The 13,543-nt window shown below is 38.7% G+C and overlaps 1 protein-coding gene across 1 annotated transcript in view; it reads right to left on the bottom strand.

Annotated features, from left to right (window-relative positions):
• Window positions 1-13,543, bottom strand: part of DIP2A (DIP2 disco-interacting protein 2 homolog A (Drosophila)) — a 183,560-nt gene that overhangs the window by 145,785 nt on the left and 24,232 nt on the right. The window contains exon 2 of the mRNA XM_006876117.1: window positions 5,649-5,720. Within this exon, the coding sequence (XP_006876179.1) occupies window positions 5,649-5,720 (72 nt within the window). The remainder of the gene's footprint in view (window positions 1-5,648; window positions 5,721-13,543) is intronic.

Below are 13,543 nucleotides of genomic sequence, written 5' to 3'. Positions count from 1 at the left end.
CTTATCCAGAGAAGCAGCAGCACCAGATATGGAGGTAGAGATGGGGGCATGGAGGACTCTAGATTCATCAACTAAGAAGAGAAGGACTAAGAACTGGTGGCCAGGAGCAGACTTGCAGAATGTGCCCTTTGGAGATGTAATTTATTATATATGCTTGAGTGCGTTTTTTTGTTTGTTTTTTTAAAAAAAGCTAAAGTGGTATATGAAGGGGATTATAATCAATGTAATGAAACAAGTTACATGAATTGTTGAATGTGAAACTGATGATGTGCCCTGTAAACTTTCACTCAATCCACAATAAAAACCTTAAATTAAAAAAAAAAAGGTACTTGCAAGGAGCAAGTTACTGGTCTTGTAAAATTCTTATCATGTGATCTCCAGCATCACTTCTATCATCAAGCCATATTTTCCAATTACTGATCCTCTTTGTGCCCAACCTTTGCATTCCAATTGCCAGTAATTTTCAAAACATCTTGATTGCACTTTTGACCAATTTCAGACTGAAGAAGTTGGTAGAATTCTTCAATTTTATCATCACTGACTTTAGTGGTTGGTGTATAAATTTGGATAATAGTGGTATCAACTGGTTTTCCTTGTAGACAGACGGATATTATCCTGTCACAGACAGCATTGTACTTCAAGACAGATCTTGATATATTCTTTTTGATGATGAATGCTACATAATTCCTGTTCAATTTGTCATTCTCAGCATAGTAAACCATGTGATTGTCAGATTCAAATTGGTCATTACTACTACTCCATTTCAGATTACTAATGCCTAGGATATCAATGTTTATGCATTCCATTTCATTTTTGACAATTTCCAATTTTTCTAGATTCATACTTATTACTTTCCATGTTCTGATTATTAATGGATGTTTACAGCTGTTTGTCTTCATTTTGAGTTGTGACCCATCAGCAAATGAAGATCCTGAGGGCTTTACTCCATTCAGGTCATCACAGTCAACTCTAGTTTTAGTGGGCACCTCTCTTCCCCAGTCATATTTTGAGTGCCTTCCAACCTGAGGGGCTCATCCTCCAGCCCTGTATCTGCCAATATTCTGGTGCTCTTCATCATGTTTCAATATTCAATAATCTGGCTATCTGTAAGGTTTTCAGTGACTAAATATTCGGAAGTAGTGTATGTCTTCTTCTTCCTAGTCTGTTTTTGTCTGGAAGCTCATCTGAAACCTGTCCACCATGGGTGACCCTGCTGGTATTTAAAACACCCGTGACATAATTTCCAGAATCACAACAAGACACTAGTCAGCACAGTACAACAAACTGACAGATGAGTGGTGGTTTTTGGACAGAGCAACTACAAGTACAAATGTGCAAGTGTCTCTCCAGGGCAAATATGTAGAAACTGAAGGAGACCGGCTGGTCAGATATATATACCTTTTTATCTTTAAGGCTATTGTGTCAGCTTTGTTGGGGCATGATTCTCTGATTTGGTAGTTATGTAATGATGCAATCATCCCTCCATGCAGCAGTCTGATGTGATCAACTCTGATCTGACAAAAAGAATTAGGGTGGGATGTAATACCCTTAATCCAGTCACAGCCTTGATATGATGTGAAGTGAGTCTCCGCAGGGGTGTGATCTGCATGAGATATATACGGACATCCTGTCAAAGCTCTCTAGTTTTTTGCCATTCTCATTCTGCATCTGGTTGTCATCATCTGACCTCTGGCTCTTGGGATTTAAGTCAGCAGCCAGGTGCTGTATTACCTGCTGACCTCGGGATTCAATAACCTTTCTAGCCTGTGAGTGAACAGTCTGCGTTTGACCTGTCAAAACGTATCAGCACCTACAGCTAACTAAGTCAGGAGCAGCCTCAAGTCTGCCATCTGATCCACAGTCCTGGGACATGCCAGTTTCTACAACAGTGTGAATCATTCCCTTGAAATAAAGCTCTCATGAACTCTGGACATGTTATTAGGAGGGACCAGTCCCTGTAAAAGGGCATCATGCTTGGTAACATAGAGGGTAAATGAAAAAAAGGAAGACTCTCAGTGAGATGAACTGACACAGTGGCTGCAATCATAAGCTCAAACATAACAAAAATTGTAAGGATGGCACAGGACCGAGCAGTGTTACATTCTGTTGTGCACAGGGCCACTAGAAAACAAAGCCTAAGACACTAGATAACACTAGTTTGTGATGGGGAGGCTGTTTTTGATGGGGAGGTCTTAATTTGCATTTCTGTAATTACTACTGGGACTAAGTGTCTTTTCATTTGCTTGTTGGATATTATTAGGACTTCCTCCTATTAAACAATTATTCAAGGCTTTGCCCATTTTTCTACTTTAAAAAAATATCACATTGGGGGATACTTTGACTATTGAAATTTCAATTAATTAGAATTAAAAATTCAGACCCTCAGTCACTCTACTTATATTCCAAGTGCTCAGTAGCTTCATGTGGCTAATGGCTGACATACAGGAAAATGAAGACTTCAAACATTTCCATTACTGCAGAAAATTCTATTGGACAGTGCTATTTTATCTTTTCAATCTCTCTACGGTGACTTTTGATAAAAAGAAGTACTTAAATGCACTCATTTTTTTGTACCAAGATCAGGATAATTTTCCAATGTGATCTTGTAAAGGCTCTACAGCTTTCCATTTCACACAGACCTTTAACAGAACTGGAATTGATTTTTGTGTCCAATATCATGGGCTTTATATGAGCTTCACCAGACCATAGTCCAGCATGTCATCTCCACCCCACGATGTCACCACACGTCTGTCTACATGTGTCTGTTTCTGCTTCTAACTCTGTTGGTTTACTAGTCTGTCCCTCTGCCAAAATTATGCTCTTAATGATTATAGCTTTAAATAAGTCTTCTTGTCCTGGTAGAGCAAACCCTCCCATCATGCTCTTCTTTTTTGAGAATATTTTAGACTCCTTAACCCTTGATACTTGGATATGAAATTTTAAATGAACTTGCTAAGCTTAACAACAACAACAAAAATACAGAATTTTGAAATGATCCATGTACAGAATCTATACACCAATCTAGAGTAGAGAAGCAGCGGTATCTTTATTTATTCTAGCTTTGATAAGGAAATGTACCAGGTTGTTCTATACCATAAAAATAGAACAGATGCTCTGGGAAAAAGATCTATATCATGTCAGAGCTATAAAATACAATCTATATATTTGAAACTTATCAGACACATTACTGCCCAATTCTTCATTAAAACACACACACACAAAAACTAACAGTTGCTCCACATCTTTACCAGTAATAGAGTAACTAGAAAAAACTTTTTTTAATTTATTACTTTTTTGGGGGGTGTAGAGGGATAGGAGTAGAGACTTAGGGTTAGTACTATGGCTAGGCTTAGTGTTAAGGGTAGGAGTTAGGCTGGGCTAGGAGTAAGACTTTGTTTCATTTTAGGGTTACAGTATGTTTTTGTTTTTTGTTTTTATCTTGATTTCCTCTTCATTTAGACATTCCGTAACCACATTATTCCTTTTTACTTCATGCGCTTTTTGTTGCAACTGGTATCTCTAGTTCCTCGGACAACCCTCTGCAGGTCACGGGCTGCTGTTAGTTCTCTGTCCAAAGAACTTCCTTTAGTATTTTTTGTACAGTTGGTCTGGTTTTTATAAATTAATTTATGTTTATCCGAAAATGGACTAATTTTACTGTCATATTTGATGAGCAATTTTGCTGGATATATGATTCTTAATTGGCAATAGTTTTTCTTTCAGAGTTTTACATATGTCATCCCATTATCTTCTTGCCTGCATGGTTACTGCTGAGAAGTTGAAGCTTAGTCACATTAGTTTTTGTCTGTAGTTAACATCTCACTTTTCCCAAGTTGCTCTCAGGATTTTTCCCTTGTCTTTAGTTTTGTAAAGTTTGATTATAATATGCCTTAGTGATTTTCTTTTGGGGTCTATCCTGTTTGGAGTTCATTCAACTTCTCTCATCTTTCATGATGTGAAGGAAGTTTTCTTCCAACTCTTCTTAGGTAATTTTCTCTATTGTTTTTGGGTTTGTTTTTCATCTCTTCCTGTTCTGGAATTCCAATCAAATGTAAGTTATTCCTCTTGATAGTGCTTCACATAAATCTCAGGCTTGCTTTGGATTTTTAAATTATTTTTTTCTGATTGCTCTTCAAGCAGATAAAAATTGAAAGATTTGTCTTCAAGCTCAGTAATTCAGCCTTACATTGATTCAATTATACATTTTTGTCCTTTAAATGTATTACTTATTTCTGGAGTCTTCAGTATTAATCTTCCCCTAAACGTAGTGGTTACGAATCAGTCTGCGAACCTCAAGGTCAGCAGTTCGAAACTACCTTGTGGTTGGCAGTCCAGTGCTTATTCTATAGCACCTCACCAGGAGTTCACATACCCTATGTTGTTGCTGTTATGTACTGTGGAGTTCGTTCCGACTCATAGGGACCCTGTACAGGGTCAAAATTCGATAGCACACAACAGCAGCAGCAGTATTAATTGTCTGGCTTCTAATTGCTGTTTTTGTGTGGTTTCCAATTTCCATTTATTTTATTTTGTCCATTTTTTTATCTGAATTCTTCTGAAGTTTTGTCTGTTTTTTTTCTTTGATTTCTACATTTTTATTAATTATTGTGTGATATTATAGGATAAGCACTGGATCGCAAGGCCAAGGGTTCAAACTGCAAGGCCAAGGGTTCAAACCCACCAGCTGCTCCTGGGAAAACCTATGCAGGGCCACTATGAGTTCGGAACTGACTCGATGGCACTTAATAATAACAACATCAATATCTCAATTTGTTGATGGTGTCTAAATAGCATTCTTTTCAATTCCTTATTAAGTAGGTCCAATACCATTTCTGATACTATATTTTCTGACTCTGTATTTGGTCACTTGTTTTAGGTACTCTATGTTATTTCTTCTTGTAAACTGAAATTGTCTGTGTTCTAGGAGACACTGTAGTGTCATATTTGTATCTAACTGACGATTGTCGGTTGGTGTTCTCAGGCACTAACCACCTGGTCTTCTGGTGGATGTGTTAGAGACTTGAAGTAATGAACACAGTATTCTGTTCACTCTGTAGTGTAGTTCAGGGAGGGTTCACATGCCTCCAGAAGCAGGGGTGGTTTGTCAGGTGCCTGATCTCAGGTAGAGCAGAGAACTTTGCAGAAGGTTTGCAACTTACTGCTGGGTTGTCAAGGGTGGGAACTAGCCACATCCCAGGCTACCAGGATGACATGAGAACAAGGTAGAACAGTAAACCCCTTGTCACCAGATGTGTCCTGTGCCTACAAGCTGCTGTATGGACAACCTCCCACAAAAGTGTAAGATGACTGCGGTGCTCCAGGCCAGTCTTTGTTTTATCTCTCGCTGCTCCGGTTCCACTTCCTCTTCCAGTTGACACTGAATCCACTTCCCTGTCCTATCCTCTGAAACGTAGAGTCCCAGGATCATCATCAGTATCCGTTTCACTTAGTTTACCATGTCTTTGCTGTACAGGGACTACTCAGTAGTATGTAGTCTGGTCTGCCTAGTCTGCCACCTTGCTCTGGAAGCTGTCCAAACCTTTCTCATAAAATTTTAATCATATACTACTTGTTAGGCTCTAATGTCAAATTTTAACCAATTTTGTAAAATAACATAAATGTTAGGAACAGTTTGAGAATCGCCTTACCTTGAATAAGTGGTATATAACGAGCTAGCAGCTTTGCCCTTTTCTTTTCATATCCTTTTTGAGTGATGTCACCTAAAACAACAATGAAAAAAGAGAATTAAATTTCTTTTAAGGTTCTAAAATGTTCAAATTAAAAACTTACTTATAATCTCAAAAAAATAACACTAACATCCTTCAACTGGGGATTGAATAAACAAACTATGATGTGTCCACACCACGGTAAACTACTCAGCAATTATAAGGAACAAACTATTGACAAGTACAACAATCTGGATATATTCCATATGAATTATGCTAAATAAGCAAAATACGACAGGCTCAAAAGAATACCTATTACATTTCATTTATATGACCCTCTTGAAAAGACAAAAATATGGTAACAGGAAACATATCAGTGGATATGGAGTGAGGAAAGGGCTTACTCTAAAAGGGAACGAGGCATTCTGAGTGATGAAACTGTACTGGCTTGACAGTGGTTATACAACTTCATGTGCTTGTGAAGAACTCATAAAACTGTACATGAGTAAGGGTGAAATCTATTGTATGCCATCTATACAACTAAAAAAATTGTGATCAGCAACCCCTGGAAATGTGTTATAAAGACAGACTAATCCAACAAAATCATAATCCCTATTTTCCCTAGATGTCCTGTGAGTGGTACCTATGCACAGTCAGGTGCAGAGGCAGATGCAGAGTGTTGGTGTGGGGATCCGCAAGAAGTAATCACCCTAGGAGAAGGGTGACACTGTGTGATGACTTGGGGGGAAAGGACTGCTGTTCTGATCAATTACAATAGAGAAGAAAAACTCAAAGCACCTGGGAACAACATGTACGAAACGCATCTTGACAGAAGTACTTACACATATAAGCCCTATTTTGGTTTTAGAGTCCTGGTATTGGGCTGTCAGATAAGAACAGAACTGCAAGGTCAGTGATTAAAACTCACCAGCCCCAGCATGGAAACACTATACAGGGTCATTATAGTCAAACTGACTCAATGGCACTTAACAACAGACAGAACCGGCCGCCACTCAGCTGTCAGTTTCTTGCATTGTGGTGGCTTGTGTGTTGGTGTAATGCTGGTAACTATGAACTGTTGTTCTAAATGCTGACAGGGTCACCTATGGTGGACAGGTTTCAGCTGCGCTTCCAGACTAAGACAGATTCACAAGAAGGAAATCAGGAAAGATGTGTGCCAAGGTTGTATTCTTTCACCATACTTACTCAAATCACATGCTAAGGAAATAATCCAAGAAGCTGAATTATATGAAGAGTGTGGCATCAGGATTGAATACCTGCAATATGCAGATGAAACAACCTTGCTTGCTGAAAGTGAAGAGGACTTAAAATACTGATGAAGATTAAAAACCACAGCCTTTGGTATGGGCTGCACCTCAATGTAAAGGAAACAAAAGTCCTCACCACTGGACCGATGATAACATTGTGATAAATGGAGAAAATGCTTAAGTTGTCAAAGACTTCATTTTGCTTAGATGTACCATCGATATTCATGGAAACAGCAGTCAAGAAATCAAATGTCTACTGAGTTAGCAAATCTTCTGTACTAGAAATCTTTAAAGTGTTCAAGTGCCAACAGTTTAAGGACTAAGGTGTGTCTGATGCAAGCCATGGTATTTCAACAGCCTCATATGAATGCGAAATTTGGACAATGAATAAGGAAGACCATAAAAGAATTGATGCATTTGAGTTATGATCTTGGAAAAGAATATTAAAGGTGCCATGGACTGCCAAAACAAACAAATCTCTGTTGGAGGAAGTACAACCAGATGCTTCTTAGACACTGAGATGGCCAGACTTTGTCTCTCATGTTGTTGTTGTTATGTGCCATTGAGTCGGTTCAGACCCATAACGACCCTGTATAGGGTTTCCGAGGGTGTCTCATACTTAAGATATATTATCAGGAGGGACCAGTCCCTGGAGAAGGACACCATGCTTGATAAAGTGGAGAGTCAGCAAAAAAGAGAAAGTCCCCCAATGAATGGACTGGCACAGTGACAGCGGTAATGGGCTCAAGTGTAGCAGCAATTGTGAGGCTGGCGCAGGATCTGGCATTGTTTCATGCTGTTGTACATAGGGTTACTCTGAGTTGGAATCGACTGAACAACATTTACCAGTAACATCAAATATTAATAGTGAAATATTGTCTACACCAAATTTCAGTTTATTTTCAGTGCATTTTATAGTATTAAGCTGAGCATTTCCCACTAAGAAAGTATTTGGAATCTTCAATTTAATGGTTATTCAGTAAGTTAGGTATTTTATTACAATACTATTTTTAAAGTGACTCAGTGCTGTAGTGAATTCTAGCATATTTAAAACATAGAATTAAGAAAAAATGCTGTATTTTACATGTTTTTCTTTGTATTGAAATGTTTTGAGACAATGATTAAAAGCAAACATATTTTATAAACCAAGCTCTACTAAGAGTGATGTTTCTTTTGGAATATATGACAATAGTAATTAACACAAATCTACATGAAAACCAAACATATACTAGACTGAAACTGGTAAAACCCTTATTTAAAAAAAAAAAAAAAGTAGTTGATTTTCAAGGATCCTTTAAAATGAGTATTTACTTCCTAGAAATAGTTCCTTCTTATGTTCCCACTTCAAGTGAAATGTTTAAAGGTGAAAGTACTCAAAGATGGCAGACATTTAAAAGTGAAATGTAACTACTCCCTATTTGATTATTATGATATCCCCAAAGCTATCTACCTGATTTTTCCACTGAAACAATTTAATACAGCCAGGTATTCCATTTTCATGTGTAACCAGATACTGTATTTTCACATATGTTATTTAACTTAGGCAGTATTAACACCGCATACCACCAAATGCAATGCTTCCAACCATACAGACAGCAAGGCAGGATTCTGAAATGGACTCATATAAAAAGCTAATATCCTATTAAAGAGGGTTTGGAATGCAACTTTTCTGACCCCAAGTTCAATATGCTCTCGTAAGGAAAATGAAATTAAACACTAAAGACACACAAAGAGCACGGAGTTGCCAAACTCTTCAATCCAGAGCACAGAGCTCCTATAACCCTGATGCCAAAACCTTGGAAGAAAATACAGCCAGAATGCTTGATCTCTCCTCTGGCTGAGCCACCTGGCTCCACCAACAGGACATGCTTCCACAGTGGACCTGTAGGCAGGCAGCTGTTTTCCTAACCTCCAGGTAGAGGTACAATGTGTGGTTTGGGTTGACCTTCACTGCCACAGACTAATCTCATTTAGTATTACAGATGTAAAACCCCAAACACTACCACCACATCCCTGACTCAACAAAATTTCTAAAAATCCCTCTCAAAAGTACTAAGTCCTCAAAAGCCTAGGAATAAGTATGTATAGTCCACATTATATGTTCTTGTTGTTGTTGTCAGGTGCCATGGAGTCGGAACCGACTCATAGCGACCCCATGCACAGCAGAACGAAACAATGCCCGATCCTGGGCCAACCTCACTACCGCTGCCACACTTGCGTCCATCAATGATGCCATCTGGCCGATCCATCTCGTTAGGAGTCTTCCTCTTTTTCTCTGACCTTCCACCTTACCCAGCATGACATCCTTCTCCAGCGACTGTTTCCTCCGAACAATATGTCCAAAGTATGAGAGATTAGGCCAGTTTAGCCATCCTGGCCTCCAAGGAGCACTCTGGCTGCACTTCTTCCAAAACAGATCTATTGGTTCTTTTGGCAGTCCATGGCACTTTCAGTATTCTCCTCCAACACCACAACTCAAAGGCATCAATTCTTCTACGATCTTCCTTATTCACTGTCCAGCTGTATGTAAGAGCAAATAACTGCACACAATCTAAATGCCCATTAGAAGAGAAAGATGAAGTAAATATGCTGCTGTACATCTTTACTACAAGTACTATCAGTACCAAAAAATGACCTAGAATTGGGGGGGGCTTGGATGAATGCCACTTACATGGATTCATGATACTCTATTCAATAACAATAGCAAGTTGAGAAATAATATACAGAATAATCCCATTCTGGTAAAAAAAAATAGTAAGTGTATATATACACACATGTATATTATATGTGAAGTCCTGGTGTGGCACTGTAGGATAAGCACTGGACCACAAGGTTGTTAGAATTGTAAGGTCAGTGGTTCAAATCCACCTCAGAAATCCTTTACAGGGTCGCTATGAGTCAGAAATGACTTGATGGCAATTAACAACAACATACCGTATGTGAATACAATATAACTAGAGGAATGAACAACTAATTAGTAATACTGGTTATCCCTGCTGTTCCTAGGTATCACTGAGTGTGAGCCAACTAAAAGTGACCGTATGCATGACAGAGCAAAACACTACCTAGTCCTTTGCCATCCTCACAACTGTTATCATGTTTGAGTCCATTGTTGCAACCACTGTTTGAATCCCTTTCACTGGGTGTATTCCTCTTTTTTGCTGGCCCTCAACTTTACCAAGCATGATGTCCTTTTCCAGGGACTGTTCCCTTCTGACAACATTGCCAAAGTATGTAAGACAAAGTCTTGACATCCTTGCTTCTAAGGAGCATTCTGACTGTATTTCTTCCAACACAGATTTGTGTGAACTTCAGGCAGTCCATGGTACTTTTGATATTCTTTGCCAATACCATAATTCAAAGGCATAAATTCTTCTCTGATCTTCTTTACTCATTGTCCAACTTACCTATGCATCTGAAAATGCCATGGCTTGGGTCAGGGGGAATCTTAGTCCACAAAATGACATCTTTACTCTTGGACACTTCAAAGAAAACTTGGGCAGCAAATTTGTCCACTACAAAACATTGTTTGATTTCTTGACTGCTGCTTCCATAAACAATGACTGTGGATCCAAGTTAAATGAAATCCTTGGCAATTTCCATCTTTTCTATCATTATCACGATGCTGTTCACTGGTCCAGTTGTGAGGATCTTTGCTTTCTTTATACCGAGTTGTAATCCATACTGAAGGCTACAGTCTTTAATCTTCAACAATAAGTACTTCAAGTCCTCTTCAATTTCAGCAAGCAAGGGTTCGTCATCTGCATATTGCAGGTTGTTAATGAGTCTTCCTGAAATCCTAATGATAAGTACCTTTTCATACAGTACAATTTTTCAGATGATTTGTTCAGCATACAGATTGAATATGTATAGTGAAAAACTACAACACTAATACACACCTATGCCAGGAATGACAAATTGAAGAGGAAAGGCGTCACTTTCACCATGAACAAAAACATTTCAAAATCAATCTTCCCGTATAATCCTGTCTGTGATAGGGTAATATCTCAGCATATTATCTGGAAAACCAGTAAATACCACTAATATTCAGATTTATACGCCAACCACTAATGTCAGAGATGATAAAATCTAAGAATTCCACCACCTTCTTCAATCTGAAATGGATCAAACATGCAATCAAGATGTATTGATAATTACTGGTGATAATAAAAATCCTCACCACTGGACCGACAAGTAACATCTTGATAAATGGAGAAGACAATGAAGTTGTCTAAGACTCCATTTTGTTTGGATCCACTACACACTCATGGAAGTTTGTTGCTGTTGTTGTCAGTTGCCATCAGTCAGCACCTCCAGTGCCACATAAGTTTGCTTAAAGATTTCAATTTGTATTCCATCTATTTCCAGTACCTTGCTCATTACCAATGACTTCAATGAACCTTGCACTTCTTCCTTCAGGATCATTGGCTCTTGAACATCAATGATTTCTTCTTGATGCTTTCTGCATCACTCAATAATCTGCCCAGAGAATCTTTCAATACCACAAGTTGAAGCTTGAATTTTTCTTCAGTTCCCTCACAGTTTGAGAAATGTTGAGCGTATTCTTCCCTTTTGGTTTTCCAACTCCAGGTCTTGGCACATTTCATTATAATATTTAACTTTGTTGTCTCAAGCTGACCTCATCTTCATAGATACTCACACTTGTTCCCCTAATTCCTTCCATGGCCTTCCCCCGCTCCCCACCTCCCACCCCCTCCCAGCATCTTCTTTAGCCTTCTCTGTAATCTCTCTGCTCTGCCTTTTGCTTATGGGTTTGAGTTCTTCAGAGTATTGTCCTAGGCTCTCTCTTCATTTTCCATCTCTTCCAGAGTAATTGTAATCACTTCAAATTACTACAAGAATGAGTCAAAAATTATCCTCACTCTGGCTGTAGAATTTATTTTAATCAACCTTTAAAAAAGGCAAATACAACATTTTTTATGACATAATCTCCTTGCTGTTCAACACACTTTCCATCTGTCAACAAGTTTTCACATTCCCTTACTGAAAAATAATTTAGGCTAAGCAGTGAGCCGTGAATGCTACTGTCTTCACGTCTTCATTAGAGGTCAATCTTCACCCTCAAAGGGCTGCGTTCAGGGGCATGATGATAGAGCACGATGAGAACAATAGGGAGGATGCTTTAGCACCTCAAAAGAAAGTTTTTGCAGATTATCAACAGAGTGGGCACTGGTGTGCAGATGCACTTTGTCATACAAGATCACAATATACTTGGATAGCAGGAGTTGGAACCAACTCAATGGCATTTAAAAACAACAACATAATAGCAATACCATAAGTGAGTGGCTTTAATGAACAAAAAATTATTTTTTCCACAGTTTAGGAGACTGAAAGTCTGAATTCAGGGCACCAGTTCCACAGGAAGGCTTTCTCTTCTCTGTTGACTCTAGGAGAAAGTCCTTGTCTCTTTCAGTCTCTGTTCCTTGGCTCCTTGGAGTCTCCACATGGCATTTAGCTTTTCCCATTTGTGTGTGCTTCCTTATGGGCTGATACTAAGGAGCTCTGGTGGTGCAGTGGGTTAAACATTGTGCTACTAATTGAAAAATGATCGGCAGTTCAAACCTAATAACCTCTCTCTGGGAGAAACATGAGGCAGTCTTCTTCCATAAAGATTTACAGCCTTGGAAATCCTGTGATGTAGTTCTACTCCATCTGGGACACTATAAGTTGGAATTGACTAGATGGTAGTGGGTGGTGTCTACACTGTTCCTTTTATGTCTCAAAAGTGATTGACTGGATTAGAAAGATGCAAATCAAAACAACAATTGAGATATCACCTCAACCCAGCACATTAATAGCAAAGTTCAACAAAACAGAAAACAACAAATGCTGACAAGAATGTGGCCAGACTGTGACCCTCCTACACTACTGATGGGACTGTAAAATGATGTAACCACTGTGGAAAATGGTATCATGCTTCCTCAAAAAGTTGGAAATAGAAGTATGGCCCAGCAATCCTTCTACTTAGTATACTGTTGTTGTGTAGTTAAGTGCTGTTGAGTTGGTTCCAACTCATAGCGACCTATTATAGGGTTTCTGAGAAGTGGCTGGTGAGCTTGAATCACCAACCTTGCAGTTCAAACCAACATGACAAGAACAGATATACGCAAACCTATGTTCATCATAGCACTATTTACAGTAACAAAAAGATGGAGTCGACATAAAGGCCCATCCAATGAAAGAATGGATAACAAACTTTGGTACATACACACAACAGAATACTAAGCATCTCTGAAGAATAATGATGAATCTGCAAAGCACCTGATGTCATGGATAAACATGGAAGACATTATGCTGAGTGACAATAGTTAATCACAAAAGGACAAATACTGTATGAGACCACTATTGTAAAAACTCAAGAAGAGGTTTTCATGATTTTTCTTGGTGGGAGGGAAGAGAGAGTAACTCACTGGCTGGACAGTAAACATATATTAACGCCAGTGATGGGGAGTGCAAGATACAAAAAAAAAGGGAAGTTGGCAGAAGAATGGTGAAGACAGGTGAAGGCACAACAGTGTTCTACAGGTATATACATGGACATATACACACAGGCTGAGCGGGTATGAGAGGGACAGTGGGACTATACCC

This window comes from Chrysochloris asiatica, unplaced genomic scaffold (assembly GCF_000296735.1).
Source record: "Chrysochloris asiatica unplaced genomic scaffold, ChrAsi1.0 scaffold00354, whole genome shotgun sequence".
Classification (NCBI taxonomy): Eukaryota; Metazoa; Chordata; class Mammalia; order Afrosoricida; family Chrysochloridae; genus Chrysochloris; species Chrysochloris asiatica.
Note: the sequence above shows the minus strand (reverse complement) of the source record. Positions and strands in the feature narration are given on the sequence as shown.